This window comes from Bubalus bubalis, chromosome 2 (assembly GCF_019923935.1).
Source record: "Bubalus bubalis isolate 160015118507 breed Murrah chromosome 2, NDDB_SH_1, whole genome shotgun sequence".
Lineage (NCBI taxonomy): Eukaryota > Metazoa > Chordata > Mammalia > Artiodactyla > Bovidae > Bubalus > Bubalus bubalis.
This window is the reverse complement of record NC_059158.1, coordinates 78,010,958-78,026,565: the sequence shown is the minus strand read 5'-3', so window position 1 is coordinate 78,026,565 and position 15,608 is coordinate 78,010,958. Positions and strand designations below refer to the sequence as shown.

The window sequence follows — 15,608 nt, the reverse complement described above, 5'->3', positions numbered from 1 at the left end:
CATCCAGACATGAACTGTTAGTGATATTTTGAAGGCTTTGAGACAAAAGCCCAGCTTGCTTAAGAATTTTGGTTCAGCAGAGAGGCAGGGAGGTACAGTGAAGAGAGAATCAAAAGCCTGGAAATTTGCTGCTGAGAATAAATGCTAGCTGATCCCTGAGGTGGTTTGTGCACTCCACTCTCTACAGATGTTAGAGCCCCTTTTTGAGTAAGGACCTGAGGTTCTTTGGTAGCACTTTGATATCCTGCTAGAATTCAATATGTGAAATGGAGGCGTCTCTCTGTGACTTGGAGCCCACAGCAGGCTTTGAAGTCTGATCCAATTTTTGCTGCCTACTATTTGATGTTGAAAGGATGAAATGAAGAAAATGTACAGTTTTTGCCAGTAACTCTGCTGAGCATATGTAAGATTAAAAAAACAAAATCCTTTGGATGATGTACTTAGAAATGTTAAGTAGATTAATACCTTCCTATAGGTTTTCTTTTTTCTTTCTCAGGGATAAAAATTAAGTATAAGAGAAAATCAGCACAAGCTGTTTTTTATACGGACTATAATTAATTTACAAGGGGGCTAGGTTGGCTTGTTCAGAGGAAGAAATAAATGGATGAGGCAAAGGTGTTGAGACTTGGCAGCTAATTGCCCCCAAGGAGAGGACCTCCACTCAATTCTACTGTAAGGCATGAGCAACTCACCACATGACCCCAATATACTTAAATTTTTCCCTAGTACGATTGAAGTTCAGGGTCCCTTAGTTAAATGGAAGCCAAGTTCTAAAGGCTGACTCATCAGAGGATAAAAGTAATAATTATTTTACTGGGTCTTTCTGAAGCACTCAGTTTCTGGGACTGATTCTGTCTTTTCAGATATGCCATACTGCTCCAGATTGCCCAGGACTGAGTCCTTCGAGGGGAGCCCCTGCAAAATCTGGTAAGAAGAACATTTTGAATTGTAAGCTATTTCTACTATTTGCATGCTTGTGTACTTTTTAATGAGTTGTTTAGACAGGCTGTGTAGAAGGCAGTACTCTGATACTAGTATGGGCTAATGCTAGCAGATCATTCAGATATAGAAAGCCTTAAAGACTGGAAACAAAACTTTCATTAAATGTAGCAGTTTACTACCTATCTGTGCCACTTAAGTTTACTTTTTCTAAAGGAAAAAAAAAATGAATATCAAAGATCATACTTTTCCCTTTACTTGTAAGAAGCCTAAATTAAGAAACTCCTTTAAAACTTTCTTGTGCTCACTTCAACAGCACGTATACTAAGTTTGGAAAGGTACAAAGATTAGCATGGCCCCTGCACAAGGACGGCATGCAAATTTGCAAAGCATTCCATATTAAAAACAACAACAACAGGGAAGATAGACAACTGACCGAAGCAGATAGTTCAGAGTCAAAATCTAGGGCTTGGTGAAGAATATGGATTTAGAGAGTAGTTCTGTCCTTTTGGCAACATGGCTATTCTTTTAGCAAGAATACAGACATCTTGCCACACTCATGGAAAATGGTATTTTTTGCCCCCTTTCTAAATTCTTGCGACAGAATATGGTAAAAGTCAGTTTGGGGTGTTATGAGTAGCTATAATCAATACTTCTGGAAGATAAACTAGAAGCAAGATCATAAGAAATATTTATGAACCAGAAAATACTAAACACATTTTGGATCATTCCCAACGAAGAAATCTTTTCAACTTAAAATACGAATACTAAGAAACTACCGTGCATTTACTGTTGACCTCATTTATTTTTCTGCAATATATAGTAGTTTCTTAGACTTCTCCAAGTTTCTTCTTAGTCTGTTTTTCAGTGACAAAATGGTAAAATATGAAGTAGAGAATGTGTGATATATGTGTTAGGACCTTCAGTCCATATGAAATTTAACTCTTCAAGAGAGATGAGAGAGGATTAGTGTATTATAGCAGAACCTTTTAAATGAACATGCAGAAAATGATAAATCTGTCCAATGGACTAATTTCCTCACAGCCAGGTAATATTCAGGAATAAGGCCACACTGAGGTAAGGGGAAGAGTGGTGCAAAAATGGAAATTGAGGAAAAAGATCACTTGGTAGAATAGAATCTATTATGCAAGAATTTGGTTGGCATTTTTCACTATCCAAACAGATAATCTCTACCTTTTAATTTGGATGTTTAGACCATTTACATCTAATGTGACTGTTGACATATTTTGGTTTATAGCAGTCATCTTGCTATTTGTTTTCTTTGTTCCGTCTGGTCTTTGTTCTCTTCTAGCATTCTACTTTAAAATACATGTAAAAAGAAATTTTTAAAGCATGATTGAATAGCCAAAGGCACAGATTCTGCCTATGGAGTCGGATCTGCCTGGATGCAAATCTCTGCTTTCCTGTTACATAGCTTTATGTAACAATTCCTTACCTCAGGACTTACACATGTAAGATGACGGAAATGGTAATTCATAGCCAAAAGGTTGTACTGAGGATTAAATAAGCTAGTAGAAGTAAAGGGCACAGCATGGTGTCTGGCTCATCATAACGGTACACGTTATGTCAGGTGTTGCAATGGTACTTATGCTATTGACATTATACAAATGCAAAGTTAAATATGAAAAACGGGTCGAGAAATAAAGTTCTTATTTTGAGGCATCAAGTTTTGGTGGTATCGTTTAGGAGGAGTAAAACTATATTGCATTTTGAATTAACTACTGAAGAGACATGTTGGATTATAATCATCTTTCCCTGCCTTTAGATAAGTGTCTGCAAAAGTCAAACTTATTAATAAGTTGCTGCAAATGTTCATATGTCTCTCCTGTCACTATTGCTCCTTCCTTCCCATCTAGAGGTTTCTCTGTTTGGTTTGCCACCATCACCGTGACTTCTCCTTAAACTCTTGTAAACTGTATCCTAAGTGGTCTTCCTGCTTCTTTTCTTCTCTCAACTTGCCTCATGCATGGGTATCTGAGGAGCTCTTCTAAAGCATTCCCTAATCATAACTTTCTCTTCCACCATAACCTCCAGTGGCTCCCTGTTGTTCTAGCATCAACTTTAAGCTTCTTGGCACAACATACAAGGCTGTCTCTGTTCTAACTCTTCCTGTCTTCCTTTCTAGCTCTGTCTTCACTGGTGTCTCTTCCTCATTTTGTGCTTTGGCATACCAAACTACTCTCTGTCCTCCATGCATGCCAAGTGTGTTCTTTCTCTCCTCCGTGATTTTGTTCATGCTGTTGCCTCTGCCTCACTGTTCATTCTCAAGGTCCCCTCCATTCTTCAGAGTCCACCATGGCTCCCTCTGAGTGCTTTGACTTTCCTTTAGTACTTATCACGTCCTTCCTTGTATTACAGTTATTTACATGCATCTACTAGATTTTAAACCCTCTAGAACCATGTCTTTTCATTTCCGAATTCTGTCCTTGCAAACTAGCCTAGGTCCCCAAATTGAATTCTTAAGCATTCACAACTGTGATAGGATATAGTGGAAGCAAGAATGAAATGAAGCTCAAGTAAATGAGTCAGAGAAGTTTTAAACTGTACTTCTAACAATCCTGGAACAAAATAAAGGTCTCTTGTGCTGTGCTTAGTCGCTCAGTCATGTCTGACTCTTTGTGACCCCATGGACAGTGCCCCGCCAGACTCCTCTGTCCATGGTCTCTTAACACCCCCAAAGAGGTATAGCATACCAGTGGAACAAGTTTAAAAACTCCAAGCCATTTCATTTTGTTGTTATTGTTTTGAACAGGAGGAGAGGGAAGGAAGGTTTGGGCAGGAAAAAGCATTTTATAAATCAGATTCCTCTTGACCTTAGAAGCCAACAAAGATGGCTGAAGAACAAAAGATTTCCAGTTTTATTTATATGTTCACAGTGATAAGCTGCAGAAATGAGTGTATTTACTCTGTAAGAGACATTTTAGCCGGTTATACCTTGGTGTTTAATTCATTGCCTTAAATGATCCATTATTGCAATCCATGATTCTATAGAAGCCTGAGAATATTATGACCTTTTCAGTTTTAAGAAAACACTAACATCCAATAAGCTTGCCTTCTAACTTTCAGTGAGTGCTAACTGCATTGTTTTATAAAGAGATCTGAGGGAGGTGAGGGTAGGGGAAAGCAGGGAATAAATCTAAAGTTACTTAATTAGGCCAGCTTTGCTCAGAACAGCCAGGCAAAAAAGTGTCCAGATGTGGGGCTTGGACAAAGGTTATCTTCAGTCAGTTATTCAGGGAGTCTCAGAAATTTCCTTCATTGATCATTTGAGCCTTATATTTTTCATATGGGACAGGAAAGCACAGTATATCGAGGAAGTGCATAACATGAATCACATTGCCACTAATCCAAGCAGAAATTATTTAATTGGACTGACAGGCATATATACAAACCTGATTTGCCTTTACTCAGTTCAGTTGCTCAGTTGTATCCAACTCTTTGTGACACCGTGGACTGCAGCAGTCCTTTACTATGTAAAAGTTTATTCTTCAGGCATTTGTTCTTCTCTTTATTTCTTCAGCAAACAATTATTAACATTTACTAAGTGCCAGGAACTTTCCTGGGCCAGTGCTTCTCAAACTATTTTTTAAAAGACCAAATTGGAAAAAAAAAAAAAATACCAAATTGGAATTGGATGTTTTCATTTTCAAATTGCACAGTCTGATATTTTTGTAAAATACAGTGAAATGAATTACTAGGTAAATAATCACCCATTTAGGCATTGAGTCAATATCAAATTGATTTGTAATTTTCTAAATTTCTTACTCTAACTTAAACTACTCTAAGTTTCTTCAGTGATCCAGTTGAGACCAGAGGCAAGAGTCAGCCTGTAGACCACACTTCATGGGCACTGTTCTGGTCACGTGTGACATCAAGGAACAACACAGTCAAAAAGTCCCAGTTTCATGATTCTGCTGCTGCTGCTGCTAAGTTGCTTCAGTCGTGTCCGACTCTGTGTGACCCCAGAGATGGCAGCCCACCAGGCTCTCCCATCCCTGGGATTCTCCAGGCAAGAACACTGGAGTGGGTTGCCATTTCCTTCTCCAATGCATGAAAGTGAAAAGTGAAAGGAAGTCACTCAGTCATGTCCGACTCTTCGCGACCCCATGGACTGCAGCCCACCAGGCTCCTCCGTCCATGGGATTTTCCAGGCAAGAGTACTGGAGTGGGTTGCCATCGCCTTCTCCATTCATCAAAGGGACAATAAGCAATAAGCGTAATCAGTTGTGTGGGGTGTTAGAAAGGTGAAATATTATAAGGGAGAAAGTACAGTAAGGGAGATCAGGGGTGGTAAGCATGGAGGACGAGGATGGAGGATGGTTAACTTTTAAACGGGGTGGTCAGAGAACACTGCACAGAGAGGGCGTGAGGAGAACATTACAAGCAGAGGGAACCGCTGAGGCAAATGCCCTGAGGAGACAGTGTGGAGTACAGTAGGAGTAGAAGGAAACCTGGGTGACTGGAGCTGAGAGAGCAAGAAAGAGAATCATAGAAGGTAAGGAGCCAGATGATGCATGTCCTACCAAACCCTGAGAATCTGGTTAAAAAGAGTGTTCTGATTCAGCAGGTCTGGGTGGCTCCTGAGATTCTGTGGTGTTAAAGAGCTTCTAGGTGGTGCCATAGTGTTGACCCAAGGTCCACATTTTGAGTAGCAAGGGTAAAATGGAAACCACTGGTTTGAGGAGAGACAATAGACATCATCAATGAAATGAGATATTCTATTAAGTTACATATTCCAGACAGCTGGAACTTTCTAAAACTATGACTCCCCTTTCATATTGAGTGTATTGGACACAGCTCTCCTTACTCACAATGTCTTGGGACATGATTATTAGTAACAGTTCACACTGGTGCTAATGCAGAGCTCCTTGGAGATCATTGTGAAATGGGACCACCTCGTGTGCTCAGTCACTCAGTCATGTCCAACTCTCTGCAACCCCATGGACTATAGCCCACCGGGCTCCTCTGTCCATGGAATTTCAGGCAAGCATACTGGAGTGGGTTGCCATTTCCTTCTCCAGGGGATCTTCCTGACCTAGAGATCGAATCTTAGTCTCCTATGTCTCCTGCATTGGTGGGTAGATTCTTTACCACCAAGCCATCTACCCTTAAAATAGATGACCCTCAACTGTTATGATTTTTAGTTAACGCACCTGCTTATTTTAACTTTCTTCTCTCTCAACACAAAGCTGTTATTTCCTACTATTGCTAATGTGCTCATTTTTTATAACATACCTTCCTTTTGCCTTCTCTCTTTTTCTCCTTGTGGTGGTATAAAACCCAAACTTTAATTGTTTTGTCTACATTTTAACAAAGGGAATCTGAGTGGGGGGTGTGAGGAAATCCCAGTGAAAGAAAGAAAGGGAACTGCCACAGATGTACTATCGACTTTGGGCACATACTAGGTATTTTACCTGTATTTTCTTAGTGTAAAGTATACGCTACTAAGTTTGTGGCCTGCTTATTCAAGGGCCTTCATTGTCAGGGCCTGTGATACCTCACTGACATTAGGTAGTCCTGCCCTTGGTTATCTTCTTGTCTACAAGTGGTATAAATTATTCATACTTCTTTTGGAAGGTAAAAAAAGTCATTGCATTTGCTAAGAGTAACTTTAGCTATATGGCTTTTTAAAATGGAGTCTAGTACATTTTCAGGGAGCCAGGGAGAGGTGGTATTATACTAGCCTCCCCAGGGGGGTGCCTCTGGTAGCTTGCAGTGTCAGGGTATGGTAGAGTCCCCATCGAAGTGGCTTTAGAATTCAGTGATCTGGTTCCATATCGTCTTCAGATTTGCTGAACAAGTCATACACATTTTCTTTCACCCACTACTTCTCTAATGCCATCTACTCTGTTATTTTCCTGCCTTTCTCACTGCTTATTACTAAATTTTATTGGTCTTGGCAGAGGTTCAGCTATCAGAAAGCAAACTTGGGCTGTGTTTTTATCCTTGGAAGCCCAAATCATTAGGGTGACCAAACATCTCAATTTTCTTGGGACTGAAGGTTTTCCAAGATGTGGATTTTTTTGAATTTTCCCAAGCAAACTAGGACAAGTTGGTCACCCTATAATAATATTAGAAGTTGAACTTGACTGGTGAAAACTAACTTTTAATTAGATCATTGTATCAGGCAAAACTGAGCCTTAGATTTATGCTACACTCTGCTACAGCTCACACTGCTGCCTGTGTTTGGAAGGGGATGCAAGCAGCTTGCCAAACCACAACCACTGTGATCGTAAAGGGCTCACATGTCACCCATTTGACAGGGAGAGCATGTTCCTACAACAGAGACTCAAAGGCAACATAATCCCTGTTGGGAAAGCACATGGGAGCCAGACCCTATGGAGGCAAGGCTACTGGGCCTCCCTGTCCCACACCCAGGGCCATGACAGAAAGCCACATACAAGACTTGGAGACCACTAATAATCTCTCAAGCCTCGAATCCCTGCTCTTTTTGACTCCCATAATGCTGATCCATCTTTTCTTCTTGCCTGGGTGCCACAGAATTCACCATAAACTCTCATCATGACGCCTCGGTCTCAGGACTTTTCTCAGTGCAATAGTGAAGGTACTATTGGTGTGGAATTCTTAACCTTTAGTGTGGGAGGTTCAGAGAAGGCGATGGCACCCCACTCCAGTACTCTTGCCTGGAGAGTCCCATGGACGGAGGAGCCTGGTAGGCTGCAGTCCATGGGGTCGCGAAGAGTCGGACACGACTGAGCAACTTCCCTTTCACTTTTCACTTTCATGCATTGGAGAAGGAAATGGCAACCCACTCCAGTGTTCTTGCCTGGAGAATCCCAGGGAAGGTGGAGCCTGGTGGGCTGCCATCTATGGGGTCGCACAGAGTCGGACACGCTGAAGTGACTTAGCAGCAGCAGTAGCAGCAGTGTGGGAGGTAATCTTTCTTAAAGGATCCTTTTTAAACTGGTGATTCTCAGACTCAGTAAGTGTTAGTATCACCCGAGTGATTGTTGAAATACAAATTACTGGTCCATTCCATAGTTTCCAGTTTTGTGTGGGGTACAGGAGAGGAGGGATTTGCATTTTTATCACATTCCCGGGTTATACAATGCTACCTTTTGAGAACCACATCCCCTATCTCTATGATATTACATTGAATCAGAAAAAGTAAACTTTATATAGATGCTTTTTTATTCTTTCACTTAACAAACACTTATTGAGCACTTACTGTATACCAAACACAGGCCAGGCAGTGAAATAAGACACTTAAGAGACAAATGCAATTATAACAGCTTGGTCTTTGCAGCTGTCATTTTCCAAAGCAAGTTTGGTAACATATTGAGTGTCCATATTTATCTCAAGTGGTCTCATTGAATTGTCAGGAAATTGTCCAGAACAAAGTTACAGTTACTTGTCACTTTGCTGTAGAGGAGGATGAAGGGAGTGTCCCAGACTTTTAAAAGTGTCTCAATTTATAAAATTATTAGGAATTACTGCCTTTAAAAGATTTTTGTCTTTTATAAACTCTACTACCTCTGCCAGCCTCCCACAAGGCAAAACTGCTCCAAACTCTACCAGATCTGAATATTTGCATGTATCTCTAATACATATGTCATTGCCATAAAGTTTGTTACCTGGCTTTTTGCAAAAGGATTGAAAGCATGAGGACAGATAAATGGGCAGATAAATGGAAGTAAAAAGGGGAGAAATTATAGTTCTCTTAATCCCAAATTTGATTTCTAACCTAGTGCCATTTATGTTAATCACACACCTTTCCTTTAAAAGACTTTCCTCGTTCTTACTAGATCTTGTCTGGGTGTTGTTTGGTTTTGTCTTGCTTAATTTCATAATTTTGGAGAATGCAGAGTGCTTGGGTCATCAGTTGCTGTTCATGGCAGTTTACGCCGACTGAGGCCTCTGTGCAAAATTGTGGCTTTCTATAGGAACTGTGCAGAATACCTAGCAAGAGGCAAAGATTCCTTGACAGACCATTTTCCCGGAAATTTGGGGGTGATGATGATAAGGAAGAAAGGATGCAGTCCACATAGGTTGGCACCATCCACCCCTCAGCCAGCTGAGTTGGCGAGATCCTGTCTCCATTGCAGGAGTTGAGGCTAGAGGGAAAAGTGGCTGCCCTTTGAGGGCTGGTGGGTTGAAGATATGGAGGTCATTTGTCAGCCACAGTTCTTATGGTCATGTACCTCAGGGAAAGCCCTGTGACAGCATGTTCTCATTCCTGCAGCTCATTAAGGCATGTTACAAAGTTGCATAGTTTGGGGACATTATTTCTGCTTAGATTGTTACTGTAAATGTATCTGAGGAGGATCAGCAGGAACTTTTCTGGTGCTTTCCTGAGTGCATTAGGTCAGGATGCACTCTTTGCCAATGCCAAGTTAGATTCTGGCACTGACCCAGGACATCAGGAGCACAGCTGCCAAACAAGCAGGGCGGGGAGGGGTGGAGGGAGTGAGTCAAGTTAGGGTGCTTGGCTTCCAGAATTTGATGTTGATGGCGTGGCTGTAAAATGTGCCAAGAGGAATTTTATTTTTACATTCTTTTCTTACTTTATGTATTTGAAACTGCATAAACTCATTGTTAACCTTGGCTGGCTCCTTTGTTTCATTTTAAAGGATTTTTTTCAACTTTAAAATGAAACACACAGTTGTGTAATAGGAATGGAGTGATTTTTCTTCTATTTACTTTTGTTTGTTTTCCAAGATTGGGAGTAATACATTTTATTAGTTTTTTTTAAATTAATAGCTTTCTCTAGTAGTTTTGGGTTTTTAGAAAAATTGAGTGCAAAGTAGCAAGTTCCCATTTACTCTCCTCACCTTTCCTTCTCTCCCCATTTTCCCCTATTATTAACATCTTGCATTAGAGTGACTTGCTTGCTACAGTGATGAGCCAGTATTGATATATTATTATTAACAAAGTCCCTAATTTACATGACAGTTCATTCTTTGCATTGTACAGTCTGTGAGTTTTGAAAAATATATAATGGCATGCATCCATCATTGCAGTATCAAACAGAACAGTTTTATTTGCCTAATAATCACCTGCGCTCCATCTATTCATCCCTCTCTCTCTTACCTTAAGCTCCTGGCAACTGTTAATTTTGGCTTCCCTGATAGCTCAGTTGGTAAAGAATCTGCCTGCAATGCAGGAGACCCCGGTTCAATTCCTGGGTCAGGAAGATCCCCTGGAGAAGGGAAAGGCTACCCACTCCAGTATTCTGGCCTAGAGAAGTCCAAGGACTGTATTTTCCAGTCCAAAGAACTGGAAGCGACTTTCACTTTCACATAGTTTTACCATTTCCAGAATGTCGTATAGTTGGAATCAGACAGTATTTAGCCTTTCCGTATTGACTTCTTTCCATTAGCAATATGTATTTAAGGTTCCCCCATGTCTTTATGTGGCTTGACAGTTTATTTCTTTTTATTGCTGAAAATAATCTGTTATATGGATGTATCACAGTTTGTTCATCCATTCACCTACTGATGGATGTCTTGGTTGCTTCCAGGTTTTGGCAATTATGAAGAAAGCTGTTATAAACATTTTTGTACAGGTTTTTATGTAGACAAAAGTTTTTCAAGTCCTTTGTGTTAATACCAAAATGTGTGATTGCTAGATTATATGGTAAGAGTGTATGTTTACTTTTATAAGAAACTGCCAAACTCTCTTCCAAAGTGCCTGCACCATTTTGCATTCCTACCAGCAGTGAATGAGAGTTCCTGTTGTTCTTCATCCTTACCAGTATTTGGTGTTGTCAGTGTTCTGGCTTTTTGCTGTTTAAATAGGTATGTAGTGGTATCTCATTGTTGTTTTAATTTTTGTTTCCCTGATGTGGAACATCTTTTCATATGCTTATTTGCTATCTGTATAACTTCTTTGGTGAAGTGTCTGTTCAAATCTTTTGCCCATTTTTAAATTGTGCTGTTTGCTTTCTTATTTGAGGGTATAACAGTTCTTTGTATATTTCAGTACCAGTCCTTTGTGAGATATGTGTTCTGCAAATATTTCTCCCAGTCTGGAGCTTGTCTTTTCATTCTCTTAGCAGTGTGTTTTGTGGAGCAGTAATGAATTTTTTTATGCACGTAATCAAGGAGAAAAAAAATTTTAAATAAACCTGACTCTCGGCATAGTACCTACCCACTATCTAAGAAAATGAAACAGCCTAAGAGGAACAAGGTGATTGGTTGTTCAGTAGTTGAGCGTGTAAGGACCATGACACAAGTGTGTTCCTTAAATTAAATGTAATCAATTCTAAGTGTTACAGGGAGGCAAGAAAGACATAGTCCAAAATTACATAAGTGGGGTGGGGGGTGGAATCTGTGGTTATATGACTGTGTGCAGAACCATGGTAAGGTTTTTCTCTCTTTTCATTTTTATCTGACTCTTTAAAGTAACTAGAACTCCTAGTTACTTAAACTTGCCCCAGGAAGACTCTTGGGCTGTCTTCTTTCAGTAAAAACTGAATTTAGCAAGGGAGAAATTGTTGGTTTAAGTTCAAAGAGGGGTGGGGGAGCATGAAGTGCACCTTTACTACTCACTGATTCAAGTATTCAGTCAACTGGTATTTACTGAGCAGTTATTAAGTGGTGGTGGGTGCTGTGTTGGGTGCCAGTGGTATATAATGGAGCAACAGCCAAGATTGCCTCGTGGGTTTACATTCTAAGGGAGAAATAGATAAGTAAACCTGAAAGCAGATCTCTGGCCAGGATATTAATAAGAGTGGCCCCTGGAGCTATGCTCTGACGGGGGTACCCTTGTGATCTTGTGGGAGCAGAGAAGGGTCAGTGGGCTGACATCAAAACTGAGAACTGAAGGGGATCAGGAACTGACCAGACAGAATGGAGAAGGATATCTCTGGCTCTCTGTCTGTTCCTTTTTTTGTCTTTTATATTTTTCCTACCTCCTTTCGAAGACAATGGGCTGCTTTTCTGGGTGCCTGATGTCCTCTGCTGGCATTCAGAAGTTGTTTTGTGGAATTTACTTGGCGTTTAAATGTTCTTTTGATGAATATGTGGGGGAGAAAGTGGTCTCCCCGTCCTATTCCTCTGCCATCTTAGGACCACCTCTCTGCCTGTTCCCTTTTCACACCAGGAAAGGCTCTCACATGAGAGATGTAAGATTGTGGTTGTTTTAATGTGCGTGAATGCTTAGTTGCTCAGTCGTGTCTGACTCTTTGCAACCCCTTGGACTGTAGCCTGCCAGGCTCCTCTGTCCATGGGATTTTTCAGGCAAGAATACTGGAATGGGTTGCCATTTCTTCTTCCAGGGGATCTTCCTGAACCAGGGGTCAAACTTGTGTCTTCTGCAATGCAGACAGATTCTTTACCCACTGAGACATCAGATACCTTTTAAAATTCTGAAATGTAACATACTGACAGAAAAAAAAGAAAAAAGGTTTATAAAAGAGATGGACAGCATAATGAATTATTATGAAGTCTCTATACAGTTACACCTGAGGTCAGAAAACAGAACTTGCCAGCATCTCAGAAGTCTTCTGATACCCTTTCCTGATTATGATTCTCCTCCTCCCTAGAGGTCACCCCCTAAGTCTGCATCCTAAATACCATAGTCTGACTCCAGATTATGGGCTTAATGCATGAAGATAGAGCCTGACATGTGTAAAGCACCTAATAAATGTTTAGCTGTTGCCACTGCGTTTTCCCCACTCCTCAGATAATCCTTCTTAGTACTTAATTTCAAGTTAACAACTCCTTCCTTCCTTCCTTCTGTTCAAATTGTCAAGTCTTACAGAGTGTGCTGATTTCTACACACTTGGTTTTTTCCCATTGCCACCACAAGTCTTAAGAGTTTATCACCTTGAAACTTTACCACATTTAAAAAGAGGTGGACTAATTTGTTGATATTTTCTTTGCTTGGTAATTTGTGTATTGGGAAGGAGTTATGTTTCATTAATCCACCTAAATGGTATAAGGGATTCTGAGGGCTCCCTCTGACTCAAAACCCCATTTTCGTTCTCCACTATGCAGAAGATCCGTTAGGCTGCTTGGCAGTCAGCAATTAGAACAGCCAGTCTACCCAGATATTAAGCTGGATTTGTCTAACCTGATATACATGGCGATCAGTGGTCCCAAAGGGACCCTTCCTTTTTAAAGGAAGAAATTAATGATATCCCTTTTCATTACATTGGTGCCAGGAATTTCTCTAAGCAGCCTCTTTAAAAGAACAAATTCAAACAGGCCCCAGAAACAAATGCAAGAGATTTGCAAAGCTCGTGAGGGATGAGTTACACACTATCTTAATTTCAAAGGAGAAGTTTTGATGCCAGGATACAATGGCTGGGCTCTCCCAGTGGGCTTGAAATGCCAAATTCTGCCTTTGTGTAGAAATCAGATAAGTGCAAAGAGCTTGAGGCTTGTTTCAGCTCTTAACTGATTTGTCCTCCAAAAGGACAGTTCGCATGCTAGTTCATTACCCAGGGTCTGAATGTTTGGGGTATGAGCCGGGGACAGAGCACCCTAGGATCCTCTCCAGATCTCCAAGGGTCAAATTACAAAGTGTCCATTCTGTTTGTCCTTCACTGCTATATTTATCCATGCCCAGAGCAGTTCAGCTCCCAGCCTCACACTTGCATTCTGCGCTCTGATTTTCAACTTCGGTTGCCATCTGGGGACCAGGTTCTTCTCATCTGTTGTGGGCTGCCATTCTTTGTTCTAGACTGCATCCTCTCATTCAGTTTATTAATGGTGAACCCACTTCATGTTGCAGCTTCTACCAAACAAATTCTGTGGGAAAGCGTTGGGAAAAAGTACATCACATTATCTTGCCCCTAAAGGGGAAGTTAAAATAGATGTTCCCTCCAACCCACCACTCTGAGCAAATTAACCCATCTGAAGGACAACCTATAAATAATGACTGAGTGATTAGAGGATTGAACACACACTGCATTAAACTTCTGCTTACATTATCTGTAACCATTGAATTATAAACATTGAGCTTAGAGTGATTATCTTCTCTGTAGCACTCCTGACACATGGTCATGCAGGCTGATTTCACACATTCTTTTGCAGACCTTTTTATATCCAGAGCCCCTCTGAGAAACTAATGTAATCCACATCCCCTAATTCCAGAAAAATGGGCAAATGCACAGCTATACTATTTTGTGCATAATGCCAGGCTCTCCCCAGACATCTTCATAGTCCCATCGGGGTCTTCATCCCAGGTTAAGAATCTGTGCTGGTGAGAGTAGCTGACTAACTTTGAAGACTATCAATTTTATAGTTAGAAAGCTTGATAGAAGGACTTCTCTTCCTGTTTCCCAATAACTGAACAAGAAAAAAAAAAAGTTACTTCTTTTTCCGGGCTTAGTTCTCCAACTATTTGTAGATTGTTATAGCTTTCTCTTTGGGGCTGTTCATTCTGTAATTCATCAAATAACCTTTAAAAGCTATGACCACATCCAGGACATTATTAATGCCAAGATCTAAGGCCTTGGGACTAGAAGACACACATGCAATCCAAAAAAGATAGAGCTACCTAGTTCTCAAAAATGCCAAGGCAGGTTGCTATAGTATTTTCCTTCTTCATTAAAATAAAAAAACATTGATCCCTTAAAAAAAATTTTTTTTAAAACCTCAGAATTCTTAAACAGACTAAAATATTGAACCCCATTTATTTCTCCATCACCTTAACTCTTTTTTTAATTAAAAAATATTACTTAGCTATTGTTCAATTTTCCATGCTTCATAGAGAAGGAAAATTCTTAGAATTTTAGACTGGAAGTTGGAACTTAAAGATTGAGAAAAAATTATTTTGCATTTTACTTTGAACTCCCTACAAAATGGGGTTAATATTTTCTGAGCCACTTGTAAATGCTCAGATAATTTATGCACAACATATATTAGTATTTATGCTCTCCTTGAAAGCAGTTTCTTCTTGGTTCTCATTAATATCAGTCTGAAATTAGATGCTACCCTGCTTTGACTTCTTAGGCCACTAATTTTGTAAAAATATTAATGGTCCCAGGAATCTCACATGTTGTATTTTAGAGTTTTAAAACTGCTGTTGGTTTTTCTCTTTCATCAAAGGCTGAATTGTAACTAGATAGAATCTAGAAAAAAATCAAGATACAGATAAAACAAAACAAAACCTCATAAAATCCCCCAATTATAACAACAAACCTGATCAAATGTCTAGAGACAAGGTGTTTGACTTGATTTTAGGCAGTCGGTTAGCCCTCACTAAAAAGTGAATAGGTTTGATCAAGTCATGCCGGAATTCCCTAAAAGTTACATAATTCTGTAAAGAGAAGATATCTGAGTTGGTAATGAGGTATGTGTGTTGACAGAGTCTTGACATCTTCCCCCCAGGTAGTAAAATGATTGCAATGTCTGCATTTTAGAAAATATTTTTCAGAAAATGATTGTGATTCACTATTGTAACATGTTACATACTTTCTTTGAGTCTACTCACCACCTAACAGTGTTTTCTTGCCTATCCTATTACAGTTAGTGCTCTTTACCTTGACATGGAGGCCTGAAGGTGTGAGTCTAAGCATGTGTGTGTATATATGAGTGTGTGTGTGTGTGTGTTATATATATATAGATAGATAGATAGATACATGCATGTATGTGTATAATAAGAAACATATCAGACAGCATCCCAGCAGGAAATAGATTGTACAGTCAAATTAGGATAGATTGAGAATTGTTAAATCA

General features: G+C 39.9%; 1 protein-coding gene and 1 non-coding gene across 2 annotated transcripts in view; both read left to right on the top strand.

Moving 5' to 3' along the window:
* MYO3B (myosin IIIB) overlaps window positions 1-15,608 on the top strand; it is a 547,383-nt gene that overhangs the window by 453,115 nt on the left and 78,660 nt on the right. The window contains exon 33 of the mRNA XM_045163938.1: window positions 864-927. Within this exon, the coding sequence (XP_045019873.1) occupies window positions 864-927 (64 nt within the window). The remainder of the gene's footprint in view (window positions 1-863; window positions 928-15,608) is intronic.
* On the top strand, window positions 1,240-1,343 carry LOC112583049. Its single transcript, XR_003107412.1, has one exon. It is a non-coding gene; the product is annotated as a U6 spliceosomal RNA (small nuclear RNA).